Source organism: Boleophthalmus pectinirostris, unplaced genomic scaffold, assembly GCF_026225935.1.
Source record: "Boleophthalmus pectinirostris isolate CB_2022bp ecotype Guang Dong unplaced genomic scaffold, ASM2622593v1 HiC_scaffold_22, whole genome shotgun sequence".
Taxonomy (NCBI): Eukaryota; Metazoa; Chordata; class Actinopteri; order Gobiiformes; family Gobiidae; genus Boleophthalmus; species Boleophthalmus pectinirostris.
The window spans coordinates 30,382,531-30,401,041 of record NW_026571190.1 but is presented as its reverse complement, the minus strand read 5'-3'; the positions used below and the strand labels follow the sequence as shown (position 1 = coordinate 30,401,041).

Genomic DNA, 18,511 nt, shown 5'->3' with positions numbered 1-18,511 from the left:
TCCAAACTGAATTACAAAATATCCTGGCAATAAATTGCCAAATTGAGAAATCATGTGGTTTCCCGAATGTGGTCAGAACACCACATTATGCAAACAAACACGTCTAAACCAACAATCACTGCCACAGATAGGTCATTGCTGTGTAACTATTACAGGCAAAACTGGAGGTTTAAGCCTAGTTAATTTCAAGAGCTTGTAGAGACCCCGGACACAACATTCTGTGATGGTATGATCACATTTTACCATTTATAGACCAGTGATTTCCTTAAATTATCAAGATGTTGTTTTTACTCTTGTTAATAGATTAAATATTAGTATTAGACCTGATGAAGATACTTTTTGCTAATGTGTTGAACTTATTTATTTAGATGAATCAGTGGATAATTTGTCTCATACTGAAGATCCTTTTTGAGGTAAATGTATATATTTTAATTCTTATAAAATAATAAATTTTTCAGTAAAAATCTCGGTTTTAATTTTGTTTATGTCTAGTTGTGTGCAGGCACAAGTATCAGTGTAGTGCCTGGATCTAAACTGGAACTGCCATGTTTTGCATTCCCAACAGACTTCTCAGAAGAGCACATCACCTGGAAATTCAATGGTGATTAATTATGAGACATGCATTTAGAAAACAAAAGAACAGCAACAGTAGGGTAGTAGTTTTGCTGCAGCAACATTCACACTGCTTCTCAGTGGCCTTTGTGTCTCAGTCATAGGTCACAGGAGGACTAGTCAGGGAGGGTCAGTAGATCTGTTTCAGGGTAGTTTGAGGAGAGAAGTACCAAAAATGTCCCTCTTCTGTGTCCCGCAATAGTACGACTACAAGTAATAGTAGTAGTTTCATTGTATATTGTATTTATATAGTATAAGGTGACCTTGACTGTCTTGAAATGTGTTCAAACACAATGTAGTATTATTATTTATTGTTAATAGTTTTTCATTGTACCATACAGATGAGGACATCATTTCCTCAGATTCTGTGGAAATCACTGGCACACACCTGTCCATATATCCCGTAAGTAATGCACATGAGGGCAAGTATGTGTGTTCAGCGAGGGACCCATTCCTGGATACAGAGAGGAGAAGATCTTATTCCGTGTCCGTCACAAGTGGGCTTTCATTTGTGAAGAATATTTTTATAATACAGAACTTAAATCTAAACTTTTTTTTCCCCTGCAGACTTAGTCAGATACACTGTTGTGGTCAGAGAAGGAGCCAGCGCCCGTCTTCCATGCAATTACCAATCTGATCACCAAATCAGGGGCAACGCAGAGTGGTTCAAACTTACACTAATGAAAAATAAAAAACTGTTGACCCATCGTAATGGTACAGTCAGTAAAGATGGAAGAGCAGTGCTGCTCTTCGACATGGACCAAGACCAAACAATGTCCCTAAATGAAGTGACCATGACAGACGAGGGAAAGTACAATTGTATATCCACTGATGGCTCTACGCTCAGCACAGTTGAGCTAGTTGTGATGTGTAAGTTTTTTTATACAACAAAATGTATAAGGTCCTATATTACATAAAACTGACTTGTTTGTAAGCCTTAAGCCATGCTATAATGCTGTTACCCCATCAAAAATGTAACTGGTGCTGTGTTTTGTTTCACATATGTTTGAATAACCCTTTATTATTAGTCTGTCTACATGGTCAAAGCTCAAAATGCCCTGCTCCACTTTGTGATGTCATGAAGTGGTAGTTTTCAATTAAACAGCCACCTTTTAACTTTTGTTCACTAAAGACTGGCAATTCCAGGACTGAAATCATCCAAATGATTCCAGTGAAGGTGTATGGAGTTTAAAAACAAAGTGGAGCACTTTCTGTATTACCACATGACATCACAAGGTGGAACATAGTGTTTTCAGTTTGAGAAAATAATAAGCAAGATTGGTGAGTTAAACATGTGTAAATGAAACTAAACAAAACTCCAGGTATGTTTTTGATGTGAAAACAACATTATTACAACATAGATCAGAAAATAGCATATAGACGCTTTAATCAAAACTGGTGTCCATTTTCCAGCTGCCCCCACCCTTCCTCCTCACTCCTGCGATGGCTTCACTGACCCCTGGGAAGAGTGTGAGGGCGACAATGAAAACTCGCGTGTCACTGGCCCTGTTCTGAGAGAATCAGTGACGGAGTTTTCATTTAAACTTTATTCGATCTTTGGAGAATCCCAACAACACAAGAACCTGCTCTACTCGCCCTTAAGCATCACTGGAGCTTTGACGCATTTGTTGCTAGGTAAAAGAATAAGGATCCTTAATTAATGTTATTTTATATAAACTTGTATCTGCCTTAATCGTGCATTGTGTAACTTTTCTGGTGGGAGGGTCTGTCACCTGCTTGTTTCTATATGTCATTGCTCTGCCTGAATGTTCCACAGTATGGCATTAAACAGCTCTACCTTTCATTATTACAGGTGGTTTTATGGCTCAAAAATAGAAAAACATGCATTTTAACTGTGAGCGGGATTGCCTCTCCACAGATCTGACCTGTAACTTGGTTTGGTTTGGTCTCCATGAAGATCGAAAGGTTTAATATCATACTGTGAAACATTCCAGACAAAGCAATAACATCTCCATGGAAAAAAGCATTCGACAGAACCTCCACCAGAAAAGTTACACAATGCACCTTATTACTAATTTCACAAAATTATAGTTAACAACACATTTTTACTGGTTACTGGTTGGACTTGGGCAGAACATAGAAATAATATGGACAGCAGATGTACTATAAGTAGAGGTACCTATGAAAATGGTTACCTAGCAACCATGATGTTAATTAACAAGGGCCAAAAATACATTAGACAAGAGTTATGATTAGCCTAATAACATAGAGACCAACTTTAAACTTTTTCTATAAATATTGAAAGAAAATGTGATCCTAGCGCTGCACATATTGTTTTTTAGATTTTTTTTAGATACATTTGATTGAAAATAGGCAGAGGAATTCAGTTTAATAAGTCAGCACTGCTTACTGTATTTTTGTATTTTTTCCCTACACATTTTTAAAAGTATCACATAAAAAAAAAGAAAAAGAAAAAGAAAACACACATTTGAAATCTAATAAATCTTCAAATGCAGTGATTTTGATACAGATTTGTTCAGAAATTCAATCAATTGTGTTATTTTTCTAGCTGTTTTTATTTTTGTATATTTTTGTTTGATCAAACTACAAACTTGATAAAAAAAAATAAACCCTCAGGCTTTTCAACAGGTCTCAAACTATAATAAAAATATTTTTACTTTTCAGTCCTGTTCAAAAATGTAGTAGAGTAGAAAGTACAGATACCTGCTCTGAGATGTAGTGAAGTAAAAATACAGTAAAAAGTATCCAATTACCTAAAAAAATGTATGTTACTGTTTTTACTATGTTACGTTCAACCACTGAAAACTATAATATATATTTACCACAAGTATTATCCCACCAAATTTAGAAAAAAAAAAAAAATGAATACCCTACCTGTCATGCATTTAAAGGTGCACTTTGTAACTTTTCTGGTGCAGGGTCCGTCACTTGCTTCTCTCTTTAGGTATTGCCTCAAATGTTCCACAATATGGCATTAGACTTATTTATCTCTATCTCAGCAGGTGAAGCCATAGGGCCATGTTACATGTCACAGTAAGAATGCTCGTTTTTAGCTCAATAAAAAATGTTTAAAGCCACACAAGGACATTCCAGACAAAACAATAACACCAATGTGGAGTCAACACTCAACCAGAAAAGTTACACAGCACCTTTAAACCTTTTTTGAAACATAAAACTTGACATATTAAAAGAAAACTGTCTGATTTTGTGATGTTTAGGATCGAGGAATATAACCCGGGCTGCTCTGGAGGGGGCTCTCTTTCTCCCTCCCAGGTTCCACTGTGTTCACTCAGAGATGAAAAGGCTCAGAGAGAAATTGTCTGGATCTTTGCAAATGGCCTCTCAAATCTTCTACAACACAGGTATTGCATTTAATAAACTAAAAATAGCAGCAGTGGACAGTGCAAGCCTTTATATATGTATAAATATCTCTTCATAGAGTCCAATCTCACCACATCATTTGTAAAGCAGTCGGGTGAATATTATGACTCAGAGCCTGTCAAGCTGAAGGAAGACAGCCTTGAGAATGTCCACATGATCAACAGTTGGGTGGCGAATAAAACCAAAAATAAAATCACAGAACTGGTGAAGGATGTTTCACAACAGACTAAACTGATGCTACTCAATGCTGTGTCCTTTAATGGTCAGTGAATGGTTCATTATAGAAGCAGGTACTCTGTGGTTTAAAAATAAATATGGCTGTTGTGTTTTTGTTTTGTATTTTTCAGGGTTGTGGACCATAAAGTTTGATGAAAAGCCCTCAAAAGGATACTTTACTAAACTGGATGGCGACATGATCAAAGTGCCTACTTTGAGAAATGACGATTTTCAAGGATCTATGGTGTTTGTACCAGAGCTGAAAGCACAGGTAAAATGTGTTATATTCACAGTTTTACATTAGGCTGAGGATTCATGTGGGTGGAGTAATTACAGACACATTAGTCGTAAACAGCATTTTGAAAGACACACTCAGTTATGAAATAAAGATGCTCTCTACTTGAGTTTTAAAGGTCCTACGATAAATTTACTCTTTAGGTCATGTTAGAATGTTGTTACTGCATCAAAAACATAAATGTAGTTGAGTTTTGTTTCATTCACACTCATCCATCCATCTTTTTCCACTTTACCCGGGGCCAGGTCTGGGGGCAGCAGTCTGAGCAGGGAGGCCCAGACTTACCTTCCACTGTTCATTCACACATGTTTGAGTAATTCTGCATTTTTAGTCTATCTGCATCTCCATTGCACAAAAAGCTTGTGACATCATGTAGTGGTAACTTTTGTTCAGTAGAGATTGGTCATTATCCAAATAACTCTAGTGAAGGTGCATGGAGTTTAAAAACACAGTGGAGCACTTACTGTATTACCATATGGCATCACAAGGTGGAACAGAGTGTTTTCTCTTTGAGGTAAGAACTCGGCCTAAATATGCAGGGTTTGTGTATATGTGTATTAAACTGAACAGATTCTTTAACGTATGGTTTGTTCTGAACCATTTCTTTGACAGTTTTGTTTACCTTTGGCAGAACACCTCCCATTGTTTGTGTTTTTCAGGTAATGAGGTTTGAGCTGACGGGGAACAATAGTCTGTACATCCTGCTGCCTCAGAGTCATAAAGCCAGTGACCTGCAGCAGGTGGAGTCGAGGCTGACAGATTCAGCTGTGCATCAGATGATCAACCAAATACGAGAAGCGGCTCCACAGCGCATCCAGGTCACCCTGCCCCAAATCAAACTCAACACTGAACAAGACATGAATGTCATGATCAAGAAATTAGGTTTGATTTTCACATCTCTCTCAATCTTATTCCATTATCTAAACATTATGTATATTTTACACTTTTCTTTCCACCACAGGGCTGTTCTCACTCTATGAAAGTCCCAACCTCTGTGGCCTGTACGCTGAGGAGCCTCTGGTGTTGGAGGAGGCCAAGCACAAAGCCTTTCTGTCTCTGACAGAGCAGGGTGTGGAGGCGGCTGCTGTTACCGCTATGGGCTTTTCTCGTTCTCATCTGTCCTTCTCCGCTCTGCGCCCCTTCCTCCTCTTACTGTGGAGCGACTCTGCTCAAGTGCCTCTGTTTATTGGCAGAGTGTTGGAGCCGTGAGGGTCCTGATGTGTAACAAAATATACACCAGTAGAAAAGTGTATATTTCCAGGAACTAATCTCCCTGATATCATACATTATGAGATTATGATTAAAACACTTAAAACAATGCTTCTGGTCTGCCTTCTATTCCATCTTTAATTGAAAGGAAGTCCAAAAACACAGAAACAACTTGATTTATTTTGCAAAGTACTACACAAACCGGCCACATGATGGCAGCCATGCCGCGTGATTGACCAACAGTGAATACACAAACTGTAATGATAACTCCTCATGTATTCCCTTCTGCATTGTTGACCTTCTGCAGTGTCACTAGTGACCAATACCAGTTTAAGAAACACAAGTGTGACCACAGGAAAAAGCTGTTAAAGCAGTAGCTCACTTTAGGCTTGAGTGAAGAAGCAAATACCCTGATTCATTGTAGTAACTGATGTAGCCCATTACACAGCAGCAGCAGCAGGAGAGAGAATGATAAGAGTGTCAACATATGAGCATTCTGCTGGATTAGCCAAGGTTGCACTCTTTTACAACGGCTCCTGATGATTGCAAAACATGCGTCTGTATTTGCAGATAAAAAGATTACATAAGCAAAGCGGGACTAATAGACAGGAGCCTGAAATATTTGGTGTCTGTAAACAAATCCACAAATCCAGCACAGCCCAGAGACAGAAATAGGCGACAGAAATATGAGCTCAATTTAATCACTGTCGCCCAGTCCGAACCCGAACGGCGAAATGATTCCCCTAAATGTGCTCCTGATTCACTGATAACTAGATGCTGTTTTGGTTTGATTATCTCATTGCGACGTGCTCGGGGTTTAGATGTGCATAGAGAAAACAGAAAACCCAAGCCTTGAATAAAGAATGTGTTATGAGCTATTTTTACATAAGCCCTTTTATACTCTTAACACATGGGGGATACAGTTTTCTGCTAAATTAACGAGACATTTACAAGGTCAGAGCGACTTCCGAGAATATCCGATCGATTAGACATTTTGAGAATAGTGCCCTCTCTGTTACGCAGGCCAAAAAGTTGTGACAAACGGAATGAAATAATACGTCATGTGATGTAATCGTCTCATCTGTGATTATCTGGTGCTCCCTGCTGGCTAATGTGTGGATTTTGCCTTTACCTCCTGGAGTTGCATTACAGGGCTCATCTTTCTCCAGGCTATAGCTACTACATCTCCAGTTTAGTTAAGTAAAAGTACAGAAACTGGAGCAAAACATACAGTATTACATGAAAAAATCTGCTTAAAGGTGCATTGTGTAACTTTTCTAGTGGAGGCTCCTTCAAATACTTTTCTTCATGGAAATGTGCTATTCATTTGACTGGAATGTTTCACAATATGGCATTAAACTTTTCTATATTCACTGAGACCAAACCAAATTGCAGGTCAGATTCTGACTGTTTATAGTATTTTTGAGCTATAAAACCACCTGTAATTGAATAAATGTAAGATAGAGCTGTTTAATGTCATACTGTGGAACATTCCAGGCAGAGCAATGACATATCCATAAAAACAAACAGGTGACGGACCCCCATCCAAAAAGGCACACAGTGCACCTTTAAGTATAAATATTAATATGCCAGTTTTCAAATGTACTTAAAGAGTAAAAAGTAAAAGCATTTCGTTCTGATTTGAGATCTAATAAATCTTCAAATGTAGTGATTTCGCAAAATATTTCTGGAGAATTTTGTTGAACAGAAACAACTGAATTGATGTTGCTGTTTTTCATTTGGATATTTCAGTTTGCTTAAACCATGAACACGTTAAAAAATAAACCGCCTTTTCAGCTGGTCTCAAACTATAATTAAAAAATACTTTTACTGTTTTGTCCTGTTCAGAAATGTAGTGTAGTAAAAAGTACAGATACCTGCTCTCAAATGTAGTTAAGTAAAAATAAAAAGTATCCACAATAAAAGGTACTTAAGTAAAGTACAGCATCCTAAGCTCTTTACTTAATGGTGCACTGTGTAACTTTCCATCACCATGGAGATGTCGCTTGCTTTGTCTGCAATTTTCACAGTATGATGTTAAACTTACTTATTTCCATGGAGAGAATGCATATTTTTCCATGTATTGTTTAATTGCAGGCCCGTCAACAGAAATTTGGGGGGAGGGCAGGGCAAAGAGTCACATAGGCCCCTGAAGCCCACGAGAACAGACAGACAGACTGTACAAAACCCTATAATTAAATCATAAGCAAGTTTAAGGGCATACTGTGGTGCATTCCAGGGAAAGCACACTTCACTACTTTTATTTATGTTACGTTCCACCACTGTACACTTCTTATGTCATATCTGAGTGATTTTCAAACATGATTTTGCCAATGTCTGTCACCCCACACTGCTCCTGCCCCTGTCCAGACCATGAAATATAAGCCACACACATGGATGTTAATAGGTCAGAAATAATGGAGTGAGTGGAACATTGATCACAACAATGGCTTCCACTGATAGCTCGTGTTAATTTTCCACACCCGCCTTCCCAGGAGAGAATCTCAAGCTGGATACAGATGATTATTATCCAATCAAAATGCTATCTTTCAAATTAATCTAGACGATATTTCCCCGGTGGAATAATTTACAGGTTAATATGTGACGGCCTGCGTAGAATAGAGGGACAAAATTTCACATGCAAGCACACGTGAAATAAAACTCTTAAAGGGACCATATTACGCTATTTTATGATCTATTATATAATGTGGTTTCCTCACCACAAACATACTTGGAGTTGTGTTTTGTTTCATTCACACACACACAAAGTCTGCATATTTAGGCTAAAATGTTCTCTCTAACAGAAAACACTCTGTTCCACCTTGTGATGTCAAATAGTAATACAGAAAGTGCTCTATTGTGTTTTTAAACTCCATACACCTTCACTGGAATCACTGATATTGCCAATCTCTACTAAACAAATTATAAAAACTGTCAACAAAAAAAATTGAAATAAACACTGCTACATGACATCACAAGGTGGAACGGAACATTTTGAGTTTTGGAGGTGTAGACAGAATAAACTCAAACATGTGTGAATGAATCAAAAACACAACTCCAGGTATGGTTTTGGTGAGATACCAGCATTATAACATGATTAAAAGCTCACAAGAGTCAATTGCGTGCAATGTAGGACCTTTAAAGGTGCACTGTGTAACCTTTCCACTTTTCTGCTTGCCTCCATAAACAAATATATCTTGTATTTATTCAATTACTTTATTATATTTTCTCAATATTATGACAAAAACGTGCTTTATTAACATGAGTGTGGCTTCTTGTCCATAGATCTGACCTCTAATTTGGCCTGGTGATGTGGCCTGGTGGTCTCCATGGAGATTGTTAAATTAAATGCCATACTGTAGAATATTTCAGGAAAAAAACATGAGTCAAGCAGGTGGTGGAGCCTCTACCAAAAAAGTTATGCAATGCACCTTTAAACTCAGTAAAAAGTTCATATTTCTATATTTCTATGTCGTATATATTCAATGTATGTTTGTTCAAAAGTTCTATGTCTGTAAATGACTAGTATTTAATTACATTTGAGCTCTACATGCATTTACAAAATTAAGAGTAAACCAAGGCCGACTGTTCAAAACATAGACTGTATACATAAGTGGACTAAGACAGTGTGATGCCGCCCACAGTGTTCGTCTCCAGTCAAATGAAGCTCACACAGGGTAGCGATTATGGGGTGAATTTGGACCCAGTTTCATTTTAGGAATAATAATGTATTCATGAACAAAATAGCGAAAAAAAAAAAAAAAAAAAAAAACAAGATCAAGTAGAGTGGGTTAAGATAAATATTTAAAGACCAACATGAGGAGCCTGACAGCAGTATTTACAGAGAGAGCGGCAATGTTTTGTCAATATAAAGTAAATTGGAGAGTCATTGGGTTAGTTATGTTCATTTATATATACAGTCTATGGTTCAAAAGCAATCGCCATGATTTATATTCTTAGGTCAAAAACACTGACACATAAAAGTGGTTGCCATTTTGAAGCTGCTGGACAAAAGTCTGATACAAATGATTGACAGCTTGTCAGTGTTTCCCAACATCAGCACTAGGACCACAGGGTTGTGTTGACGGCAAAGGGACTTTAATGTGTGTCTGTCGTGTCCTTTGTCATTTCCTCACACCTCTGAGCCTTTTTCCAGAGATGGACACATGAAGTTTCCAATGGAGCCGAAGTGAATCCAAACAGACAAAACTACACAGACAATGTAGGCACTCATATTTGCTAAAAGTCCATTGTGCGCATACACATAGAAACGGCAACACACACACACATGAGGATGTCTAGAAAGCCACTGTCACTTAAAGACAATGAAAGACATAAGAACAAGAATACTGAGACAGGTAAAGGTACAAATCCACCAAATGGATTTTTTGTGCTTTATAATGGTGTTGTTTGCATCAAGTCAACAACCACTAAATATCTGAATGTACCCTCTAAGCATACTGTATCTTAAAGACCACACCATGAAGTACGGCTGCACACATGCTTGGCCCAAATTCACTTGGAGACCTGGTTTTGCAAAGTTCCTTATTGGGTGAAGAATGACAGAATTATGAGCGACTTATATACACAATCTCGTGTGAATTTCTTACGGGGACATTGTCACGATTTTGCTTACCTTTAAAATATATTCAGATTATATCTTACCACTAAGACTAAGATTAGTATCAATACCATATACTAATACTTGGTCCAGTACGCATAACAATAAATGACAACTTCTATATCCACCATTATTGCATGTTTTAGCTTTGCTGTGGTTTTTGTCTTGCCTGGTCGGAGCTTTCAGGCATCTTTTAGTCAGGGCATATGTCAATGTGTGCATCTGTGTGTGTTTTTCTCAGCATTTTCTGTAATCTAGTCCGGTTTGTCATTGCTGGGGGCTCCTTGCTGCGTCAGTGTGTGCCAGTATTCCACTTTCTTCCCTTTGTTTTTGAGACAGTCGAACCAGTGTCTGAGTCTCTGTCCACTTGCATTGATCCCCAGCTCCACTCCGCCTGCACGGAAGAGACAAAGAGACAAAATGTTTAGATTAAAAGAAAGCTTTGGAAAATATATCTTCTTTTCCATTCAGGGAGGTGCTATGAGCTAGAAAAACAAAAGCCTAACACCTGCTTTATACAGAAATTACCACCCACAAACAAATGTAGAAGCAGACATTTTCTAAAAAGACGAATACGCACGTAGCTGGGAAGATTGCGATAACAAAAGATGTATTGAACGAGCTGAGGCACTGACTAGGATTGATGTCAGATCTGTTCGTATGCAGAGAAGCCGGATATGACTCCAAGAGAGGGGAAAGGAGGTGAATACACTGTAGACTGTCAAGCAAAGACGGTTAGCACTGCAGTTAGCCCGTTGACATTATCATCGTACTACTCCCTTGGCTGTGATTTCAAAGCTAATGGGGCAAGAAGTTTTAAACACATTATTTTGGTAATTCAGCTGCCACTGGAGCCTCAGAAATGATGGGCTCATGAAAACGCTGAAAACATGCCTTGGCTGTTGATCTGTGAATCACTGGAGCTTTCCTATTCCCCCGAGAGTGGCCGTGGGCGTACAGGGCCTGTCACAATATTTTACTATATCGCCCTATTGTTTAATACATGATAGATGGAGCAATTCCTCTTTAGAGGGCTATATTTATCAAGGGTAGTTTTTCTTTGTACTAGTGGGGGATGTTTTATTTTTCTGTGCTAGTATTTGAGCTGTTGAGAGTTGAATAAATAACTTCTTTTGACTCAGTATAGATGTAAATTGTGTTTAATTCTGCTACTTATTTAAAGAGTCTGTGACAGTAGAGCCTACAGGCGGGATCTGCCACTTGGGTGCAGTCTAACTATTGGATAGCGGTGACATCAGTCAATCTATAAAAGTGCTCCCTTTCCGTCTCTTACTTCTGGTTTCCCATTGTTGACACCGTTTGTTCACCATTCTCAGGTAGTATTCCAGATTCAGTGTTAAGTTCAAGATTCAATAAGGCCTGTAGCGTTGATTACTTGCTTTAATTTAGTGCTTGCTGCCATGGGCCTATGTTGCTACTGCGTTTGTGCACTGCCCATCATGCCGGCTTGCAGGTGGGCCGACTGTTTGGTGTCTGTCCTTGTCCAGCGACTTGTCCAGCGACTTGTCCAGGACTAATACAGCTTCAAAACTATCCCTTAGTTGTACAGTTGGGGCCAATGTGCATTTTACTTTATCGATCTTGAGCCATGGAGTTGAGAGCATTGTCGCCGTCTTGCTTTTTCTTGCCTTTTATGTGTACTGGTGTTTTCCAGAGATTTGAACTCGGACTGGATTTACAAACAAACTGCCTTTGGAACCAAGAGTCATTCAGTGAACTGTGAACTGAATTGTCCCAACTCTTGGAAATATTACTGTCACAATGAAGAAATTTATGGAAAATACATAAATAAACTGTATACTTTTGCTATATGTCAATTATGCCTCTGTTCATCCACATCGAACCTATGTGCCTTTTATATTAACTGGTACCAGATGGCGTTGTTGGTTCTTTTCCTTTATTAGATGTTATGTTAATGTTAATGTAAATGTTAATGGTAATTATTGGTTCAGCCAGTAGTTACTACAAGAAATCAAGGTAGAAGCAGTCGGACGTGCCACAGGTCTATATTACACTATTTTTTTTATCTATGTTGTAATGTTGTTTCCTCATAAAAAACATGCCTGGAGTTGTGTTTTGATTCATTCACACATGTTTAATTCACAAACTCTGCATATTTAGGCTGAGTTCTTCTGTCAAAGAGAAAACATTCTGTTCCACCTTGTGATGTCAGGAAGTGCTTCACTGTGTTTTTAAACTCCATACACCCTTACTAGAATCATTTGGTTGATTTAAGCACTGGAATTGCCAATCTCTACTGAACAAAAGGTAAAAAGGAACTGTTAACTTGAAAACTACCACTATATGACATCACAAGGTGGATCAGAGCATTTTGAGCTTTGGAGATGTAGACAAAATAATAATAAAAGGATTACTCACACGTGAATGAAACAAAACACAACTCCGGGTGTGTTTTAATGAAGTTACAACATTATAACACAACTTAAAGCTGTCAATTTTGTGTCATATAGGACCTTTAATGTAAATTATTATTAGTATTATCATTTCTATATCCTCTTCAGCAATATATCTCACTACAAACTCTATTATGACAAGTCTTATAGTGCAAGTGGTTCTTTTTCATCTTCAGACTGAGCAGAATCGCGCAGGTGTGGCCTTGGTCAGAGGGTTTTGACAGGGTAATCACGTAGACTGGTGCGTCACCTTCACCCGTGCCCCCGCGGCGCTCCCACTTCCACAGAGGAGATGGATGAGGTGTTGCCTGAGCCGACGGGGAGCGAGTGACAAACGAATGGTCAGCCAACGTGACGAGACGAACGGGGGACAGCAGAGGGATGAGACTCTGCTGGAGATCAGATATATGAAGAGGGGACTGTGCGGGAGGATGGCGACAGTCCAGAAGCTGTCTCCTGTTGGCTGTTATTGAATGTTAAAGGTTCTGTATTACACTAAATGGATGCTTGTGAGCTTTAAGCCATGTTGTAATATTGTTATCTCTTCAAAAACATATCCAGAGTTGTGCTTTTTGTCTTTATTATTAGTCTGTCTACATTTCCAAAGCTCAGTAGGCTCTGTTCCACCTTGTGATGTCATGTAGTGGTAGATTTCAAGTTAACAGCTACACCTTTTACCCCCTTTTTTTTAGTAGAGACTGACAATTCCAAGGCTTACTGTATTACCACATGACATTACACAGTGGACCAGTGTGTTTTCCATTAGAGAGAACAACTCAGTTTATATGTTAAACATGCGTGAAGTCCAGGTATGTTTGGGGATAAATTATTATTACATAGATCAGAAAATAGTGTAATGATAAAAGTAAAAATTGGTGGGCAACTCAGATCTCAGATTTCTGTTTATATGTGATATTTGAGGACTTAGCTCATAAAAAATAATAATAAGTTTTGAGTTGTTAATTGCTCCACAAAGGTGCAAGATTTCCATCACTGTGAAAGCCATATTTATATTGGAATTATACTGAAATTGGAAAAAAGCTATATGTCCTAAAATGTCTGAAAAAAATTGAAATATAAGCCCAATGACTTCCATTAGGGCAGGCGTGTCCAAAATATGGCCCAGGCACCAAATGTGGAGCAATTTTTGTTGGTCCTCAAGCCTCCTGCTGAATCATAGACTGAACTTTTTTACTGCAAATTGAAGTAATTTTAGATAATTTTACCACTATAAACTCAATGACATCACATTAGTATTATGGCACAGACCTAAAATCCATGCCCCAAGCTTTTTTAAAGGCACAGTGGCTCTGTAATGGCCGTGTTAAATGCACTGAACTGAATGAGTCATTGTATTGACCAACCGTCTGTGCCTCCGTGTCCAATACACTTAAATAGGCCCTCAGTGAAAACAGTTTGGACAGCCCTGCATTAGGCTCTCAGATCATATAGAAATATAGTAAAACCAGGATTTTGTAAGCTCTAGTAATCACTGTACATATGGCATCATGAACTCGCATCATTTTATCAAACAGATTAGATTAGAATATTTCTCAAACAGGGAAGTGATATGATTTGCCAGCAGAATCCTTAAAGGTGCATTAAAGGTGAAATGTTCTACAGTGTGTCATTTAATTTAACTATCTCTATGGAGACAAGCAGGCCCCATCGCCAGACTAAATTACAGGTCAGATCTATGGAGAAGGGGGCACACTCATGGTAATAGTGTGGTAGTTTTGAGAAATAAAAACATCTGTAATTGAATAAATAAATAAATAAATGAAGAAATACTGATTTAATGCCATACTATAGGACATCCCAGGCAAAGTATTGACATCACCATGGACACAAGCTGAAAAGTAATGCACCTTTAATGAAAAAGTGTATATTTTTTAGAGATGTAACGATATCCAAATCTCATGATACGATATTATCACGGTGTGCATCTCACGGTACGATATTTCTTGCAATATTTTGAAGAGGCTAATATAATTGTTGTTGACACTTGTTGACGCTTTTAAAATACCTTGAAAAGATTTTGGTGTGAATTATTACCATCATAATCCCAAGAATTCAAGTAAAAAACATATTTCTTCATGTTGTCTGTACTGAAATGAATCATGGGATATGTAGTTTCCTATGTTTATTAGGTGTTGCTACTGTAAAACCATGCATTTAAGCAAAGGAACTTGTAATTTGATATATTGTGAAACTTTTGACGATACAATATCACGATATTTCAGTTACTGTTACATCCCTAATATTTTTATTTTTCCAGTACACTCCATATTAGTATTCTAGAAAATTTACAACAACATCACAAACTAATCATAATTACCCTGTGCTGTGTATGTATGCGTCGCTATGCAGATTTGTCCAGTATAGATTCATTTTTTTGTCATTTTTACATTACACATCATTAACCCTATTGACCCTGATAATATGATTGGTTTTAGTGTAATTGTGTGTAAAACTGTTATAAATATCACCATGTTTTTTTGTGTGACGGGACAGTTTGCCTTTCGCTCTACCCTCAAGGTCGGTAATTCAAAGTGCTACACATTCTGATGTCTATTTGCATAAAGAAATTAATTACCCATGCAAAACCCTAAAGATTTCTCTGGGTTTTGACGGATAAACAGTTTTCACAAATGACTCTTTAATCGTTAAAGGCTCAGAGACTAAATAATGACATTCATGCGTTAGGCTTTGACCTCATAAGTGTTCCAATTAGAGAAAACACGCCAACATGCTAGTCTCCGTAACAACAGTGTAAACATGCTGCGACCGGCTTCGCAAATGCGTAAAATGAAATGCCACGCTGGTAAATTCCACTGCGCGATTGTTTTACTTTCCACCATTCAAAGCAAGGAGATTAGACTTCAAAGATGGGAGGACTGTGCTTGTGTAATGCGCCCTTCGTGTTGAATACATGAATACTAAACATGGCAGGAAACACTGAACGGTTTAGAAAAGAGTGGAAAAAAACAATTTCTTTCATTCTCGCAGTCCCATGATGTGATTTATTTCTCGATTATTAGCCTCAGTCTTGTGCTCACTTTAGCCTGAGTCTTGTGCTCACTTTTCTCCTCTGCCTGTGTTCCAAAATTGCACCTTTAACCACCTGACAAGTTCTGTATCTCCAACTCAGCCCATTAGCGTGCTTGTTAGCGGTGCCTGTCCGCATAGCTCCACTCTCAAGATTGTCCTTTATCAATTCATTCCCACCATTCTTCTCTGTGTCTGCGTCATTCGTCTTCCCAGTCCCAATTAACATAACTGGCAGCCCGCCGTAGCACAAGACCTGTAATGATAACAGTCGGGGGGAAATGGCTGTTATCTGGAGCTTTGCATTTCTTCTGATGGCCTTTTCTACCAGCGGAGCTAATAACTCACTGGGCTTATCTTAACGCAGAGTATGTCCCACTGAACCCTACGCCCACCCGGCCAATCAAACGGGCCGAACATGTAACTGTGGCGACTAAGCGCTTTGATCTGAGGGCCTTCAAGCGTGCAGGCTGGTAATCCATTCCCACTGTGCACCACCAGTAGCTTCCCATCATTCCCCCAAGCTCCCACGGGTGCCCCACTTGCCTCCATGCAGAGACAGGGCAAAGCTGTTTAGCAGTTTGGCAGAGTGGCGAGCTGTAACGCCAAGACCACACTGAGAGGATACAGTAGAAATCATTTGGCATTCGGATATCCACTTCTCTTGAATCTCATAATTATTCCTCTTCTCGCTAGCTCTTCCGCTTCCTAATCCCCAATGATGCCTTCACCCATCCCGTTTTGATGTTTTCTGTAACCGTACATAATTCATCGGGAAAACACTGCATACATCCATCGGTGGAATGTAATGAAGCAAAAGTATTTCTGTTCTTAAATATGCGTTATGTAACTTTTTAGATGGGAGTCAGTCAGTGACAATTAGGGACTTAATAGTAACCGAAATATCGTGATATAGTATTATCAAAAGTCTCACAATAATATCGTGGGCTGTTACAATATATCAAGTTCCTGTGCTTAAATGCATGGTTTTATAGTAGCAACAGCTTATAAACATGGGAAACTACATATCCCATGATTCATTTCTGTGCAGACAACATGAAAAAATATTAATTTTACTTGAATTGTTGGGGTTATGAGGGAAATAATTCACACCAAAATCTTGTCAGGGTATTTTAAAAGCAAAAAAGAGTCATATTTACAATTATATTAGCCTCTTCAAAATATCGCAATAAATGTAGTACCGTGAGATTTGGATATTGTTACATTTCTAGTGTCAATATGTATGTATGTCTGGTTGCTTGTTTCTGTGGATATGTCAGTGCTCTGCCTGGAATGTTCCATAGTATGACATTAAACTGACCAGTAACTTGACCTGGTTTCTCCATAAGATTCAAGGCCATACTGTGAAATGTTTCAGACAAAGCAGTGCTTCTCAATTATTTTTTGTCACGCCCCCCCAAGGAAGATGAAAACATTTCGCGCCCCACCACTCCACAGAACCACTACTAAACGTGGACAAATCACACCCTGGCCTTCAGTACCCGACGTACGAGAGCAAATGTTTTAGTCACGTTTCCAAAGTGACTCTCTTGACACACGTAGCATGTGTCTGTGGGTATTCTGCGCTGTGCTCACTTGCGTCATGAGGCGGTCCGCTCCTGTGTCCTCTTTGTCTTTAAAGATCATGTCCGTGTTATAGTTCGGGGCACTTGCATCATCCAGCATGACAGAATCCGTGTCTAATGCTGCAGCACGATCAGCTCCTCTGCTTTTTGGTACGGCATCTTATATAATGCTAAATGTGCTCACTGGTTTACTGAAGTAGCATTCACAAAGCGGGATGATTGTTGGCAATATTGGACACGTTTTCGCTGAAAAAAAATGAAGTGTGTTATCAACGTGACTGGGGTACAATGTCTTTAAGCAATGCTGTAATTTATTTGGCTTCATGCTGTACGCTGCCAACATTTTTAGACACAGTAACCACACCGTCTTTCCTCGTTTCCCACCATAGTCACAGTGAAGCCGAGCGCTACAAACGCTTTATATACAGTTTGTTCGCTGCACTTCATATTTCCTGCTCTGTGCTGTGTGTGCGTATGCTCGATGCAAAAAAAAAACAATACTATGGCACTAATACTCTCAGCGCACACTCTGACAATAAGAGTGTCACTGCCAACTACTGTAGTGGACATGCAATTACACTTTATTCTAGTACGAACCCCCCCAGCAGCTCACCGCATGCCCCACTATTTGAGAAGGACTGCAGACAAAGTAACAACATCTCAACAGGAGCTCAGTTGGTATGAGCGTTTGTCCACTGATCTAAAGGTTGGCGGTTCAAATCCTGCTTTCAAGATTAAAAAAAAAAACATAATTGGTTGAGTGGTCAGGTCCACTCATGGTGTGATTCTAGCTCCCACAGACGAATGCTGTCGTTGTGTCCTTGGGCAAGACACTTAACCCACCTTGCTCCTAGTGTAAGGCAAGGCAAGGCAAGGCAAGTTTATTTGTATAGCACAATTCGTACACAAAGTAATTCAAAGTGCTTTACAGAATAAGAAATACATTAAAATCATAATAAAAACAAATCAAAACATGAAGATTAAAATTAAAAAAGAGAGAAGAGTGCGGAATGAAAACCTTTCAGTGTCTGCTTACATTGGTGTGTGAATGGATGAGTGGTTCCTTATTGGAAAGTGCTTTGAGTGCCTTGAATTTGGAAAAGCACTGTATAAAAATGTACCATTT

At 38.7% G+C, this 18,511-nt stretch overlaps 2 protein-coding genes across 2 annotated transcripts in view; one reads left to right on the top strand and one right to left on the bottom strand.

Moving 5' to 3' along the window:
- Positions 1–122: 122 nt before the first annotated feature.
- On the top strand, positions 123–5,771 carry serping1 (serpin peptidase inhibitor, clade G (C1 inhibitor), member 1). Its single transcript, XM_020930555.2, has 11 exons — positions 123–226; positions 369–413; positions 493–601; positions 954–1,109; positions 1,180–1,482; positions 2,026–2,247; positions 3,813–3,956; positions 4,034–4,237; positions 4,323–4,462; positions 5,146–5,368; positions 5,448–5,771. The coding sequence occupies exons 1-11, from the start codon at positions 224–226 to the stop codon at positions 5,693–5,695; spliced, it is 1,797 nt and encodes a 598-aa protein (XP_020786214.1). The 5' UTR covers positions 123–223; the 3' UTR covers positions 5,696–5,771.
- A 4,799-nt stretch (positions 5,772–10,570) lies between these two features.
- Positions 10,571–18,511, bottom strand: part of doc2d (double C2-like domains, delta) — a 61,088-nt gene continuing 53,147 nt past the window's right edge. The window contains 1 exon segment of the mRNA XM_020930444.2: positions 10,571–10,710. Coding sequence (XP_020786103.2) covers positions 10,571–10,710 — 140 coding nt within the window.

Bases quoted from the DNA above. Each gene is read 5' to 3' on its own strand.
- serping1 (XM_020930555.2), top strand. The intron at 2,248-3,812 runs GTAAAAGAATAA...TGTGATGTTTAG, and splicing joins TTTGACGCATTTGTTGCTAG to GATCGAGGAATATAACCCGG. The intron at 5,369-5,447 runs GTTTGATTTTCA...TTTCCACCACAG, and splicing joins TGTCATGATCAAGAAATTAG to GGCTGTTCTCACTCTATGAA.